Raw genomic sequence first — 16,675 nt, 5'->3', positions numbered from 1 at the left:
CACAATAGCTTGAGTGTCTGAGTAGAGCAGGGAATGTCTTGGTCACTGGGAAAGAATAGAGGTGCCTCAAGATCACCAGATATCTTAGGGCTGACAGCCCCAACATTCTCTCAAAGAGTGGTCAGAAGGGACACCCTCAGCCACACCCATGTGGGTGGACAACACTTGCTAAAACTGTTCCTTGAACACGGTTTGCTCCTGGCTGAGCGGGGATTAGCAAAGACTCCTCATAGCTTTGACTGACTCATGAGTCTGCCTGGATTTCAAACCTTTTGCCTGCACTGATCTCTGATCTTGCCTTATCCACCAGCATCCCTTGTATGCTTTCCTCTCATTGGTGGCTCTTCTCTGCCTTAGCATGTTGACCCTTGGTCTAGCTCCAGCCTCTCTGAATTTTCCCTTCTGAATTGATGTGTGCGGGAGGACATCTGTGTTTTTTTTCTTGCCTATTGAGCATCTAATGTCCATTGTTTTGGTAATAGCATCCTCATTTCCTTTGGAGGAATTACTGCTCCCCCAGGTCCACGTAGTTTGGATAGACTGAATGAAACCAGCAATCCATTTGGTACTTCTCACTGCCCCAAGCTCTAAGAATGACCATATGACTAGGCATAGAATGACCTAAAGAAGAGAATATGCAGGCCACTGTGTCATGTTCAGAAATGAGCATGTGTCCTGATTTTTATTCAGTGACATCAGACCTAGGACTTTTGTGGAACTGAGGGCAAAAGAGAAGTTCCCTTTCCATTGGACTTTGAGATGGGCAGGTGTAGGCTGGCTGTGCCAGGATCTGACACATGAGTATAAAGCCAGCTTAGAGAAAAGCTAAGCCCCAAAATCTAGAGGGTCTATCTGCAGCCTGATGATGTCATTCAAGCCCCTGAATCTAGCTGTACCTGAAGTCAAAACTATCCAGTTAGTTTTCTATCACTTGTCACCAGTAGAGTCCTGACGACTCACTGCCCAAATGGGGTTGCCCCTTTGTCCCTATAAGCAGTAATTTCTTGAGCCAAAAACACTGTGTTAATAGACAAAATACCTAGTTAATTATATTACCCTGCATTTGTCTAGCACTTCTGAATTTTTAAAGCTCTTTCATGTAAGTAATGGCATTTGCCTATTCTAATAACCCTGAGAATATGGTATTATCACCCCATATTATACATCTGGAAACTAAACTGGACACAAAGATTTCTCCAGGTCATACAAGTCAATGTGAAAGCTGGCATTGAACAACTTATTTCAATTCCTGTATATGCCTTTCTATTAAATCTCATTGGAAATTGTCCCCACTGGTCTCTAATGCTCTTAAAATCAGAATGATATATACAAATGACTAAACTTTTATTGGGATGATTATCATAGCATTATTTTTAGGAAAAAGCATTTGGAAATAAACTAGATATCCAATAACAGGCAATAGATGAAGTAAGTTAGGGTATGTGTGTATGTTGAGCTTTTAAGAAGACATTAAGATGAATGTGTGATGTTCAAAGTAACACGTGTTACACTGAGTAAAAAAATCATGTTCTTAGCCAGTAATATAAATATACTCTTAATTTTTTAATCGATATATTCAGAAAAAAGATGGGGAGTTTATCCTTAATATTATAATTACACAAATTTTATTTTGTTTGGTGTTTGTGTCCACATGGCTTCCTATAATATGCCTGCTACTTTTGTACACGAAATAAAAGCTAGTCTCAAAAAGTTCATTTCCATCCTAGAGATTCCATGTAATGACATTAGCGTCCAGCTGCCTCCTTAACCCCGATTTTGCCTGCATTCCCTGGGATCTGGACCTCCCGTGACCTTGGGCTGCCCTGTGCACTTGGAACAGCAAGCTGTGATACACCAAAGTCATGGGAGTGGTCGGGGATAGAAAGAGATTTGCAGTAACCTCTGTACACTGCACACCTTGACTGCAGCTGCCATGGAGCAGCACAGGTCCCTTGAAAGGGCACAGGGCTGCGTTACACAAGAAGCAGGCACTGACGCCGGCGGAGGAGGGCTGCTGCCGCAGGAGGGGAGCTATAGCATCTACAAGGGAGTAGGCAGACACAGCAGACAGTGAAATGAAGAAAGCCCTCCCAGCCCGCACATGTCTAGGGATGGAACCAGAAACCCAAGCCATTGCCCCCTCACTCCCCTGAGAAGTCAGCTTCCTCATCTGTGAAAAAGGGAGAAAAAAATTACCCACTTGATGCCATTTTATTGAGTAGAAAGTTGATTGGAAATTAGCAATCATTTGCTCCTTCTCACAATAACCACGTATCAGTGGTACAATTATTACCTTCATTTGAAAGCAACTGTGGTTCAAAAAAGAGAATTGACTTGCCCAAGCCATGCAAGGCATCCACGGCAGAGCCAGGCCTGGAACCGGAAATCCTTTATTTAGAAAATGGAGCCTTATACCTTATTTTGGACCCTGACGGACAATCGTCTAGAAGGAGCTGGAATGAGCTTTTGATTGGACTTGTAACTGGTTTTCACCTCCATCACTTTCCAGCTACAGTTATTATAATCGTCTTCCACGGGAATTTACAACACAGCCTGCTGGAACTCTCAGAATTCATAATATCCAAATACTACCCCATAAGCAGCAATAATGCAGGCTTAGTTTCATCCCTGCCATTGATATTACATAATATACAGCTATGCATTCATTCATTCACTCATGCATTCTTTAATTTCACTAGCACCACCACACACTGTTCTCTGGTGGAGACTGTGATGGGAAGCTAAAGAAAACAAGGTCACTGCTCCCCAGTTACTTAGTCCAGTGGGGCAGATAAAATAAGGGTCCAGGCAGCTAAAACCCAGGGCTAAGTGTGACAGCTTCTACAAGGAAGATACAAAGGGCTACGGGACAGAGGAGTGTGTGAATGTGGGGGGCTGGGGCAAGGGAGGATGAGGAGAGAAGATGATGCAAGAGCTAGGACAGACCAGAGGGACAGAATTTCGATAAGGGAATATGGGAGGCGTAGTGTGTAGGTGGAGGAAACAGCAGTGTGAACTTGAGGAGCATTGAGTTGCCCGGTTTGAATGGAGGCCAGGACTCAGTGTAGTGTAGCCTTCCCGTCTGATAAATTAAGTGGAGTTCTAGATGATTCTCTGCCTCCGCACACATACTCACCAAATGTCTTGGCCCTCTGCTGGATCAGCTTCGTCTCCGAGAGCACATCCACAGACACACCACAGAGCCACATACAGCATATGACCCCTGCGCCCAGCCAAGAGCCTCCCCTTGCCCCCAGCGTCTGTCCCCTTTCCTTTGCCCGACTCCATCCCAAACTGGGGATGGAAATAAAGGAACAAAGACATTAGCAAAACATCTCCAGGGGACCTGAAAGCGGCCAAGTGTTCTTGAGCCTCTGATTCCCAGTGAGAAGCAGACACCTGAACGTGACACCTCTCTGCTTAGAACCCTTCAGTGGGTTTCCCACAGCGCTTGGGCTAAAGGTCAAATTCCATAACAGGGCCCACCAGGCCTGGCCCTTGCCACCGTCCCCAGCCCCATACTCCCGCACCCCTTACCCCCCCCATCAGCCCTCTGCCCGGAAAGCTTCTAGAATATTCCTCCTGTTCCCGACACCACATCACCAAAAAGCCTTCAGTTCTCAGCTCAAACACCTATTCACCTCTCTGCCCAAAGACAGTTCCTTTGTAATATGCTTTCATTGAATCATGGCCCTTTCTTTCACGTCTTTATCCTGATCTATAATCATGCCCTCATTTGTATGATTATTTGACTAATAGCTGCATCCCTTACTAGCCAGTAAGCTCCATGAGCACAGGGCTGCTTTCTGTTTTTGTTCACAATAGTAAGCACTCCATAAATACTAGCGGGATATTGAATGAATGCACCTGAGGCCCATGGTTGGCTTAATTCCCCTGTATCTGCGTACAAATGTAGCTTGGCTGTGCAACTCGGTGGACAGGGTTCAGAGCATTTCTCAGAGTCCCAATTTGTTTAGTGAGCCTCTGTCCAGCCAAAGGCTGGTACAAAAGCTTCGTCTCTTAATTGTGTATTCCTGGAGTTTTCCATGCACTCTCATCATTGAAATGTAGCCCTAGAAGGACTCTTAGAGGTCATAGGAGCTTCATCGTGCAAATAAGCATGGGCGTGGGCCTCTGAAGTAACACATGAATGACTCAAGAAAACAGTCCAGCACTTGAGTCCATGTCTTCAAATCTCAATCCCATATACTCTTCACTGGTCAGACTTGGTGTGTGCGTGTATGTGTGTGTGTGTGTGTGTGGACACGTGTGTATCTTCCTATCTTCCCATCTACATTCCACCTGCCCTTCTACCTACCTGGTCTGATTCCTCCAACTGGAAGTTTTCCTTCCCTTCTCTCAATGTGTGTGTGAGTGAGAGAAGGGGAGTGCAGAGAACCTCTCCATTATATCAGTTTTTTGTGCATGCCTATTTTCTCTGTAAGAACCTGAGCCCCTTAAGGGGAGAATCAATGACTAATGCATTTCATCTCCCCCAATTCCTAGTGTAATGCCTTGTAATGGCAAATGGATTTTATCTCGTGTATCAACTGCAACTCTGACCGATTTGTAGTCACTGCCTGGAATGTTCTGGTGAGAGGGAATTTAAAGCCATGTCTAGATTCAGTGGAGAAGAAGTCTGTAATCAATGAATGCTGTCTGCAAGGGTAGGAGAGGGGGCTGTAATGGTACATATGCTCCATAGGGGGCAATAGTAAAAGTGCTTTGAAGGAACGCATGAACACATAAATGAATCTTAACTTTCCCAAATGTCCTATATGACTACTTTATCTTGAGCATCTAAAGGAATAGTAATCTCACCCATCGCAGCAGAGGTCTTCAAACTAATCAGAGGAAGCAGTGTTGACACTCTTCTGCATCAAAAAACTTATGATCATCAATATTATCATAAGAACCAAGAGTCAGGCACAGACAATGTTGGGGCCTGTGTGTCTCAAAGTGAGGGCAGAGGTGAAGGTGGAGAAACCGCAATCACACTGTAACATCAACCAGAGAAATGCAGACATCTGCCATGTGACCGGGAGCTCAGCATGGATGCAAGAGATAAAGTCTGAACTCTCCACCTTGCAAAAATAAATATATGCCGTAGTGGTAGAGACGAGGGGAGGAGAAATATTGTGACTCTACCCGCGCAAAAACCCTCCACTCAGGACACGCCCCAAACCTGCTCCACCCTTCAGTACCTGCTCCAGTTCCACCTCCTGCAAGAAGTATTCCTCATCCACAGCCATCTGCCTCTGCCTTGGAAGTCTTAGCACCTAATCCTGAATCGTAAACTTCACTTCTTTCGCCACTTCTTGTGTTGGGCTCTTTTCCTGCCGTTTCACTTTGTTTGTGTCCATAATGTTCCTCTGTCTTAAAAGGGTGAAAGCTCAGCGAATTTTGGAGTTTGCAAAGCTGGCTTCACATATTAGTTTAGGCTCTTCTTCACTGGGTAATATGGAGAAGACACTTAATCATTCTCACTCTCAGTAGCATCATCTATAAAATGGAGATAATAACCTCTCAAGATTATTATAAAGTATAAATAAGACAACATATGTGAAGTCTCTGGCATATGGTAGGTCTTCAGAATAATCCTTGTTTATCTTCCCAACAGTTTCATTAGTACATATAGATCAATTTTTTTTTTTTTTTTGCTGTGCCACACGCCTTGCAGGATCTTAGTTTTCAGACCAGGGATTGAACCCTTGCCCCCTGCAGTGGAAGCGCGGAGTCCTAACCACTGGACCTCCAGGGAACTCCCTAGACCAGTTTTTTGAGAGCAGGAGTTACATATCTTTCGTGGCCTCTACTGTTTATTGCAGGGTGAGGAATAGATATTATTAAAATAAAATAATAAAATGGCAGATGCTGAAGTGTATAAATCAGGTGTGAGCACGTTGGCCTACTTACAGGCCTGGCCAAGTAACATAATTTGTTATACTGGCCACATGTCTGATAAGGAGCGGTCAGGACTTCGGTAAACTTGAGAGATTATACCTTATACTTAAATCGGTCAGCACTTCTCAGCTCTAGACAGTAGAAGCGGAGCAGGAATGTGGGTCCATAGTTGCCTGATGCCCTGAATTTTTCCAAAGAAGCCAGAAATTCGGATTTTTATCCCAAATTTTGAAAAGCATCATGCAGGTCAGGCAAAACAAGTCTCTGGAACTGTTAGTTTGCAGTTCTGAAAATGATGAGGGCTGCTCAGGCAAAAGCTAAGAGGCCATGTGTCTGTTGCCAGCACCCAACATCTTGTGAGAATGCCCTTGGGCTTCCTAAGTAGGTCCATGACAGAGGGAGACCCACTGGAAATAGGCACACTGCATTCCATCTGATTGTTATTTAAGCTCCCAGCATCTATGCTGTGTCACTCTCTGATTCCTGGAAACATTTGTTCGTTTGTGTTAAGGGAATAGCCCTGTGCCAGGTGTTCTCAGCAACACCAAACAACAGCTAAACATGGTCTTTCTGAACAGCAATTCACATTCTGGTGGTAGGGTTGACCTCTAAACACACAACACAGGCAACATTGCAGAGCAAATCAACTGGGGCTTAAAAGCTCAATGCTTCCAGGAGCCAGGCAGGTGAAGAAAAGGAGAGAAGTGGGCTGCTCGAGAGAGAAGCCATGCAGGTGGGATACTCCCGTCCTAGCCAACTGGGGCTACGTAGACCCAGGGTCCAGTGTTGCCAAATGGTTTGAAATTTCAAAGAGAGCTAAGATACCCAAATTCCGACATGCAATTCAATGCTTCTTAAACACTGTGCTGAAAGTGGCTTGGGGCTAGCCATCAGGTCACCCCTTCCTCAGCATTTGACAACTGGCAAATGAGAGGCCCAGCGTGGAGTGACACAGGAGGTCAGAGCAGGGGAAGAACTAGGTAAAGCGTTCTCTTTCCTTTTGCACACGCTCTTCCCTCTGCCTGGAACACACTTGCCTCATTTCCTTTTGGCCCCCTCACCTTGACCTCTTAGAAAGCTTCCATTTATCAGTGAGACTCAAATCAACCACCACCCTCTGAGAGGCCAACCCTGCTTTTCAAAGCATCTCTAACACTCCCTGCAAGTGACTACTGTAACACTTACAACATTACATTTTTAACTTCTCTTTATAGGACGGTTGGTTTCACTAGGGATAAAGTCCTCCAGGGTGGGAACATGTCTTACTTTTGTCTACATTTCTAGTGCTTAGCACCACGCCTGGACTTGGTTAAGGGCTCAAAAACTGCTTGCTAGAGGAATACAAGGTTTTTAAAGAGCTTTGTCAAGTGGGATGCCCATATTACCTGCTGTCAGATCTCCCCAGGGCCAGCTCCTGAATATTCTGATTCAGGAAGTCTAGAGTCTGCCCCTGAGTCTTGCTTTAAACAAGCTCCGTGGGTGAATTTTCTGTGCGCTGAAGTTTGAGGATCTCTAGGCTAAACTGTAACTCCCACAGGGAAAGAAGCTGTGTCTTCTTTGTTGGCCGTTATATTCCTAGCACCTGGCACTGTGCTGGGCATACAGTGGAAATTCAGCATGTATTTGCTGAACAAATAAATGGATGAATAAATGAAAAGTAAGGATTAAGTTGCAACAGTGCTCCTCAGAAATCTAATAGGAACCCCAATTAGTATTTCATCTGTCCCTTTATTTATACTTACCATAAAGACACCAAGATAAGCTGAACAGCTAGTCAGTAACTACCACCTCTGTGGACAGACCCCTCAACTCCTGCCCTTGTGGGCTTGGAAGTATACTCAGAGGAGATCCTAAAGCATTTGGGTTGCTGATTCAGACTTTGTCCCTTAATGATGGTGGAAAAGGAAAGAAGGAAAGATGGAATGCAAAGAAGACGCAGAACTCTCATCTTGCCTGGAGGTATTAGCGATACTCTCCCCTGCATTCCCTACCCTCTAAGGACCACTCTGCCTTTTTAATGTCCCCTGTTGCTAATACATCTAGCAGGAATAGCTCATGTTATACTTCCTCTCCTTTCCCTTCTCCACCCTCTGGTGGAGGGATCATGAATAGCAAAATGTATAGGAAAAAAACAAATGACAGGAAAATGATGAAAAAATAAAGATTTGGTTATTTTCTGGAGGTAAGACTTGGAGAGTTAACTTAAGGTTAACTACTAGTCCAGATTTCAAAAAAGCACATGAAATTAAATCTCAATAAGATGCTTTCTTAGTTTTCAATAAATGATTAGTTAAGGCATCATACCTAAAACCTCTCTGCTCCCTTCGACACTTTTTTACTCAATCCAAATTGGGACAGGTATCAGTTTTCCCAGACCAATGGATCACAGTGGACACAGCCCCAAAGGGTTCGCTAGTCTCAGATGAAAGTTAACAAAGAATCTTACAGGCAGGGTGGAAATTACATTGCCACCATAGCTACCCCAATTGCCCAGTACCCTCTCAGTTCTTGGACACACAGCAGAGTCCCCATTGGACCGTAAGCCATTTAAGAGTAAGGACCTTTTATCATCTGTTTTTCCAATGACCATATCAGTTCATAGCATTGAAGAAAACGTTTAAAGAATGACCAAGTTCTTGCAGCTCTATTTACGATAGCCAGGACATGGAAGCAACCCAAGTGTCCATCGACAGATGAACGGATAAAGAAGATGTGGCACATATATATAATGGAATATTACTCAGCCATAAAAAGAAATGAAATTGAGTTATTTGTAGTGAGGTGGAGGGACCTAGAGTCTGTCATACAGAGTGAAGTAAGTCAGAAAGAGAAAAACAAATACCGTATGTTAATGCATATATATGGAATCTAAAAAGAAAAAAAAATTGTCATGAAGAACCTAGGGGTAAGACGGGAATAAAGATGCAGACCTACTAGAGGATGGACTTGAGGACACAGGGAGGAGGAAGGGTAAGCTGTGACAAAGTGAGAGAGAGGCATGGACATATATACACTACCAAATGCAAAATAGATAGCTAGTGGGAAGCAGCCACATAGCACAGGGAGGTCAGCTCGGTGCTTTGTGACCACCTAGGGGGTGGGATAGGGAGGGTGGGAGGGAGGGAGAAGCAAGAGGGAAGAGATATGGGGATATATGTATATGTATAGCTGATTCACTTAGTTATAAAGCAGAAACTAACACACCATTGTAAAGCAATTATACTCCAATAAAGATGTTAAAAAAGAATAAATAAAGACAGGAACAGTTTGGGGGAAAAAAGAAGAATGATCAAATTCATAGAAAACTATACACTGGTATATGGCAGGAATCAAGTTCAAGAACCCATATCCACTCACTTCCGGTTCATTAACCACAGTGGATGACATTGCCTGTATCACATTTCAATCCTTCCAATAAAAGGCCAACAACCCTATTAGAGATCAAGTCTTAGGTTGTTAAGATAACGGTACAGAAGCACCACCTTTTGCCTTAGAACATTTCCTCTAATTTTTGTCTTTTATTATTTTGTCCTGTCAGTCAACACCTTGACACTAGAATAGCAGTTAACATCTCTTTCCACCGAGCTCTGTTGTAGACAGTTCTCAGCAGTATGAGTGAATACACATGCCAGCCATTTATTCTTCTAGATTCCCTAAGCAAATAATCCTAGAGTAATGGATCCCTTTGAGAGGGTGGCAAAAGCTATGGAGCCTCTACCCAGGGAATAAATTAAAATATGCACATGCATGCAATAGGTTATGCATAATCTCTGGTGGTTTTTAGATATATTGATGCCCACACCTAAATCCTCCCTTGAAAAATTCTCCTTTAAGCCACATTGAAAGAAATGGCAGGTTATCTAATAACCACATACCTACTCAATATTATTTTAGCTTTCCAGGGAGATGGTTTCACAGAACTACAATTCAACAGTTAAACTTCAGCTCACTTTTAAGGGTAGTGAGTAACACAGTTGACAAGATTTTCAACCTCAGCATTACCAGAATGCAGAATTGCTGTTTTATTTATTCAGTGGGACACTCCTGTGCAAAATCATGGCTACAGTTTGAAGCATTATAAGGTTTTCTGCCTCGGTGCTTTATCAGGCTACTGCCTTATAAAACTCTGAAAATTCCCTTTTATTTCTGGGGTAATCTCAGTGAAATTGATCAAGTTACCATGGGATCTCTGTATCTATCGCAGTGCTCAGAAACATGTACCTTGGCGTCACAAGACCACCATTTACTTCTTGGGTGACCCTGGACAAGTTATATAACCTGTTGCAGCCTTAGTTTCCTCTCCTCTAAAAGGAAGATAATATAGAGCACTGCAGGGCTCCTGTGAGGATTAAACAAACTAACACATGAAAAGCAATTAGTGCGTTGCAGGGCCACAGTGGATGTTCAATAAACGGTAATGAATGTTACTATAATTGTCCATAAAATACTTATCATAGTTCTTGACACACAGTAAGTCCTCAGTAAATGGAATCTGAAATCATTATAACTCTTCTTTTTATTGAAGTATAGTTGCTTTACAATGTTTCAGGTGTACAGCAAAGTGATTCAGTCATATATATATATATATACACACAAACACATATATATACACACATATATATATTCTTTTTCAGATTCTTTTCCATTATAGGTTATTACATGATACTGAATATAGTTCCCTGTGCTATACAGTAGGTCCTTGTTGTTTATCCATTTTATATATAGCAGTGTGTATCTGTTAATCCCAAACTCCTAATTTGTCCCCCTCCCCGCTTTTCCCCTTTGGTAACAATAAGTTTGTATTCTGTGTCTGTGAATCTGTTTCTGTTTTGTAAATAAGATCATTTGTATCATTCTTTTAGATTCCACATACGTGATATCATATGATATTTGTCTTTCTCTGATTTATTTCACTTAGTATGATAAGCTCTATGTCCATCCATCTCGTTGCAAATGGCATTATTTCATTCTTTTTTTACGGCTGAGTAATTGGAATAATTATAATTCTTGCAATTTGCATATACATTTTCTTATGAGTGGTCTTAGGGATAGGGAGAATGCTGAATTCTCAGTTTGAATGTGTTCAATTCAAATCATGGAGAGCTCACCGGGAGGGGAATGTGGGAAAGCAATGAAGGAAATATGGTGCATGCCTTCTGCCATCTACAGCTCAGCAGAAGCCACCATGGCCACAGTGGCACCCAGAGCCTGCAGTGCCAATTTAATCCACTTTCGAGTTGTTCTTGCCCATTCAGCTCACACTTCCATGCCATCAATTCCTATTTGAGCTTAATCCCTGGAGGGAAAATGTCTCTACTGATTAAATTTTATGCTTTCACCTGTCTTCAAATGGCAATCATGCCACCACACAGGTTTCCTTTTCAGCCCTACTTGTCAGAAAAACTCAGAATGGTGTTTGTTGCCCGCATTTTATAATGCATTCTGTTCAGATGGCAGAAATTGGCCTCTCCTTTCTCCTTCTTGGGATCACCTCTGTTCTGTTTTGTGCTCAAAGGCCATCCTAAAAACTGTGTAAGCCATCCGTCACTTCAAAGTATTTTGGAAATAATCAAGGCATCAATTTTTTTTTTTTTTTTTTTGAGGTACGCGGGCCTCTCACTGTTGTGGCCTCTCCCATTGCGGAGCACAGGCTCCAGATGCGCAGGCTCAGCGGCCATGGTTCACGGGCCCAGCCGCTCCACGGCATGTGGGATCTTCCCGGACCGGGGCACGAACCCGTGTCCCCTGCATTGGCAGGCGGACTCTCAACCGCTGCGCCACCAGGGAAGCCCGAGGCATCAATTTTTTAAAATCGTTATTGGTCATTTCTAAAAATGGGAAACCAAATAGACACCTTCTCAGCTATCCTTCCTTATCAAGCTATAGCGACGTTTTCTCCTTTTAACTGTGCACAGGAAAGGCGTAAGCACTTTAAGCCACATTTTCTAAGTCAGAACCTTTTATTCTACGCCTCTCAGAAGTTTCCTAAGTGTGAAACTCTCAATGGAACCAGAAAACCTCTGCGAGGTGTAGGGGAGATTCAGTCAACCCCAGTCCTCGTTGTGCTGGCATTGAAAGTTATCTGGCAGTGAAAAAGCAAACCCATTCTATGAAATGCTACAGGATCTAACATACCAACTGATGGAATCACTCAAAAGGCCCTGGAAATTTTTCTTGGAGGGCTTTCTGTTACGAATACAGATGACACCTCGTCATTTTTTGCAACATCGCCACCTACGTACAGGCCCTCCCTTCATTGGTCGATCGCAGAAAGAAATCTCAGAAATAGAAGCAATTACTTACATCTATAGGTCATCTCAAAGCTGTCACTGATGTTCACAATATCAATCTGGGGGAGCAGCTTTGGGGGCTCTGTGAGTTGCGACAAAGCAAATCTAAAAGCGGCATGTTCCTGTGACTGCTGGTTTGGAAATAATCCCCCTGTGAGGAAAGAAAATGCAACATGGTATCTGGGCTAGAGACCGGTTTGATTCCTCACCAGCCCACCCCAGATGGGCCCTTTTCTTCTCCCCAGGCCGTATTCACTAGGTGTTGCCTTTAGTAGCGGGGATCAGAATTCACATAGACTCAACTGGACCCTGAGGCTTCAAGTTCCACAGATGAGCTTTTATGTGACAAGGGCTCTAACATCTGTCACTGACCAAATATTTGATTGTTCGCCCCTCAACTCAGTTCAGGTCAGAGAAAACAGGAGCGTTTTGGAGTTTCTCTTCCTCCTTTCTCGTGCAAGCCTCTTAGGCTGCCTATGCTCTTGCATGTACGTAAACCCTAACCGTGCCTAATTTTTCCTGTATCGGACCCATTTCTCATCACAGAGCCTTACAGGAAGTAGTGCTAATACATGTTACAGAGTAAACTCTAGCTCTGGGAGCCTATGAGCTTCTCCAGCACTATAACCGTTTGCTTTGACTTTGACCCTTGTAGTCTTTGACCTAGCAAGACCTGTATGACAATCCTCTAAGGTTTATTCAGTTCCTCTGAAAACTGATTTTCTGCAAACAGTGTTTTGCTGCTTCTTTCACCACTCATGATCCCAGGAACGACTTGTTACATAAGGGATTGCCGTCGTATTTATTTGCCTGGGAGAACCTTGGGCTTCAAAGCTCTGGGGGCTTAAGGATATCTAGAGGATGCAAACATTCTATTCTAGTAAAAAGCAGAGCAAAGGGGCCTGGTGGGGCTCCTGTTCCAAGAAACAAGAGTACACACCTTACCTTTGTATTTACTGTGGACACATAAATAAATTAAAATGCATTTCTGTGAAGTAAAGTCAGCAGTTTCCAGAGACTGAACTATAATGAATGTTTACGTAGAAGTTGATCTCAGATTCCTTAGGAATCCCAATCCCGATGTGACACACTTCTAACTTCTTATACAGTAGATATGTATTTGTTTTTAACAACCAGTAAACAAATTGTAAGGCTTTTGTTAGAGGCAGTACAAGTAGAATCAAGTACTATCTGGTGGCCGCGATATTTTCAGCATGTGTTCTACAGTTGAACGTTTCAACCTTTTATGTGAAAACAAAAACAATGGTTCAATCAGTTGAACAAACAGGTTGGGGCAAAATATGATGAAAAATCTGCAGAGATACATAAGCAAGCATCTCTACGTATACACAAAACACCCTGTGCCTTTATATATCCACGGCAATATACACAAATACACTTGGAGAAAGCAAGTCCTCATATCTTAAGACAAGTATTTCCAATCAGCAAAGTATGGGCAGTACATAAGCACCAACGTAAAGAAGAGCCACACGTAAGAGCAAGTGATTTATATGTGGTCATATGCCTCCATTTTAAAGGACAAAAACAAAAAAATTCTTCTTGATTCTGATGCTCCCCCCTCCCCCCCCCCAGATGACCACACCCCAAACACTTCCCAGGCTTCCTCCTCCCCTGCAATGAATGAAAGAGAGCGGGTGGGGGTGGGGAGGTAGGTGGCTATAGGCTGGGCTGCAAGAGAAGCTTCCCCAGAGGCAGGAAGTTTTGTTTTGCGTCTAAGGCACTAACACACATATACAGACACACTTCAGAATGTAGCTTAACAGGTGTCAGGAAACAAAGCAAGTTACTCCATGGCTGTTGTAGCCACCCTCAGAGCCAGCACACTGGAGAGGCCAAAGGAGACTGATACTGCCGCACATACGTGCCCAACAAAAGACCACCTGCACCACATCCCCCCACAAACACACGCACACAAGAGACACAAACTCCTAGGAACATGAACTTTCCCTAGTGGAGCAGTATCTGTGTCAGGGGAGAGAAATCAGAACCCAGACCCACCAAGATGCCTCCAAGCAAAGCAGCTTGCTGGATTCCGGGACATAAACAGCCCTGAGATGCTGGTCATACTGAATCCCCGAGCCCTTGTGGACACACGTTGTTATTGGTGTTACTGCTTCTGTTTGTTTCGCTTTCACCCGTTATTATTAGGAGGAGCAATAGCTGTCAGCTGCCCCATAAATACAGGGAGGGTGAGGGTCCTTTGAGGAGCGTGACAACCAGGAAGGGGAAATGGGGAACAGAAAAGCATGCAGCATGTTGAAACCTGTCTCCAAGTTGAGAGGCTGGAGCTCAGTGATGGGGAAAGCTAAGAGGAGGGGAGAGGAGCATGTGGATGTGTGTGTTTGTGTGTGTGTAAAAGGTAGACCGTGTCTGTGGATGGAGAAATCTAAGAGGAGTGGGAGATGGAAGGAGTAGGAAAAAAGGCAGGCTAGGAAGTTCCAGAATCGGAGGAGTGGGGACCACCAGCCCAGCATGGCAGACAGCAGACAGAAGGCAGCTAGAAGAGTCCAGAGCAGGAGAGAGAGCCCCCTTCACCTAGAGTGGGGGGCCTTTTTAGCATTATTTTAGTGGCTGCAATAAACCCAGCATCCTTCATTCTTTCTTTTAGAGGGTCTCTTTCCCCTCCCCCAGGTGAGAAATCACCGCCTCTCTCAAATATATATGTGCATATTTAATCCATAATCACACACACCACACATATTTATATAAACAGGTGAAATCGGGCACCATCTACCAAGCCACGGAGTTAACTCCTTAAACACCCACCACCCCTTTCCTTGTTACAGCCTGATTGTTTTTCCTCCAAAGCAGTGGGTCCTCCATTTCACATGCTCATGCCTAGAATGTGAGTGGTGTGTGAGGACCTGTGTCTGCCTGTGTGTGTGTCTGTGTGGGAGCGCACTTCCCTTCTCTGCCCCGCATCCCATCCAGAGAAGACCCCTCCCCATGCCAGCGGTCCAAGTCTTCACATCACCGGACAGCTTTGCATAGACAGCCAAGCAAGACAGCCCGTAGTGGGGCTGGGGGGAGGGGACACAGACCCCCTCCCCCCTCCCCAAAAAAACAAAAAACTGGCCAGACCCAGAAAGTCCCTCCCGAGGCTGCCCCTCTCACTCACCGATCTGGATATTGTTGGGGAAATTGGCACCTACTACCGCGCCTAGGAAACCGGTGCAGAAGAAGGCAAAAATGTGCTGCATATTCCTTTTTGCATTGGCGAAAAAGAAGCCCAGGTCCAATCATAGATTTGGTGTTTTCCCCCCTTCCCTTTATTCCTCTCTCTCTTCTGCCTGTTCTTTTCCTCCTGCCGTTCCTTCCTTCCTCGCTTGCTTCCTGCCTGCCTTCTGCGAGGTTTGTCTGTTTCCCTTGGAATCCCAGCGCTTAAACTGCAGCGTTAACACCAACTGACAGCCAGATTAACTGAGCACGGAAAAGAGAAGCCTGTCCTCCTGCGAGCTGAGCGCTGCTCCCCCTCTCCCTCTCCTCTGCTCTCCTCTCCTCGCAGCCTGCCTCCCTCTCCCTCCCTTGCTCTCTCGCTCTCCCCCTCACGCTCTCACAGGCAGCCAGCTCTACGCCAGTACCCACCAGCGAGCCAGTTCCCGAGGCTCCCCAGCATCACCCCCTGCCTCTTCATCCTCACCTTAGTCTCCTTGCTGGGTGTGCCGATGGCTGGCTGGGCGGGCGGGTGAGGGGGTGTGATACCTGGAGCCTGCTCGCCCGAAAGGGACAGCCCTGCGGTCCCCTTCGCCCTCCCCCGCCTTCCTCAGCTCTCTCTGCCCCGGCTCCCCCAGCCCCCAGCCTGGCAGATGCAACTGGGAATGTGGGTTCAGCTGCAAGTCAGTAGGTGGCAGGGGGTCCCCACAGTAGTCCTCCATCCACCCGCTGCTTGATCTAGGTCACTTTTTCTGGGAGCGCGAGGTCTGTGCTGGATATATCTCCTGCACTCCACTGGCCCAATTATTCCTACAACTAATTCCTGAGGGAAGACCCTAGAAATCCCTCCTAGGAGCTTTAAAGGAAAAAAGCTACCCACCTCCCACACTGGGAGGAATGACAGGAAGACAGACCCAAGGCTCTGGAAGGCAGGTGTCTTGACTTGGACATTTGGTGGTCCCTGCTGCCTTTACAAGGGGAATTGGTGGTCTCTTCAATCCTGTGCATTTAAGATGAGTCCCCCTTCCCCTGCATTCCAGAGGAATCTATAGCATCAGAATCGTGTGGGTGTACAATAAAGGCTAAGGATACTTACACAGAGCAATTACATGAGTCATTTTGCAGGGATTCTAGTGAGAGGATCCAGGCTTCTTTCAGGGATCTCTGGATTCTGGTCCTGTCTAGAGTAAACTGGAACTCCATAGACCTTCCCGGACAGGCGCTTCTGCTGAAACAACCTATAAAGAGGACAGCTGTGTTCAGAGAAATTGTGTGGGTTGCAAAGCAGCAGTCCAAGCAGTCACAGG

At 44.8% G+C, this 16,675-nt stretch overlaps 1 protein-coding gene across 4 annotated transcripts in view; it reads right to left on the bottom strand.

The window, feature by feature from the left end:
- The window catches only part of GRIA1 (glutamate ionotropic receptor AMPA type subunit 1), a 302,524-nt gene extending 287,109 nt beyond the window's left edge, over positions 1-15,415 (bottom strand). For all 4 annotated transcript variants that reach the window (XM_060146492.1, XM_060146493.1, XM_060146494.1 and 1 more), the window contains exons 1-2: positions 15,334-15,415; positions 12,208-12,345 (exon numbers count right to left, since the gene is read on the bottom strand). In XM_060146492.1, the coding sequence (XP_060002475.1) occupies positions 12,208-12,345; positions 15,334-15,415 (220 nt within the window). The remainder of the gene's footprint in view (positions 1-12,207; positions 12,346-15,333) is intronic.
- Positions 15,416-16,675: the final 1,260 nt, after the last annotated feature.

Source organism: Lagenorhynchus albirostris, chromosome 3 (assembly GCF_949774975.1).
Source record: "Lagenorhynchus albirostris chromosome 3, mLagAlb1.1, whole genome shotgun sequence".
In the NCBI taxonomy this organism is placed as follows: Eukaryota; Metazoa; Chordata; class Mammalia; order Artiodactyla; family Delphinidae; genus Lagenorhynchus; species Lagenorhynchus albirostris.
This window is presented reverse-complemented; position numbering and strand designations above follow the sequence as displayed.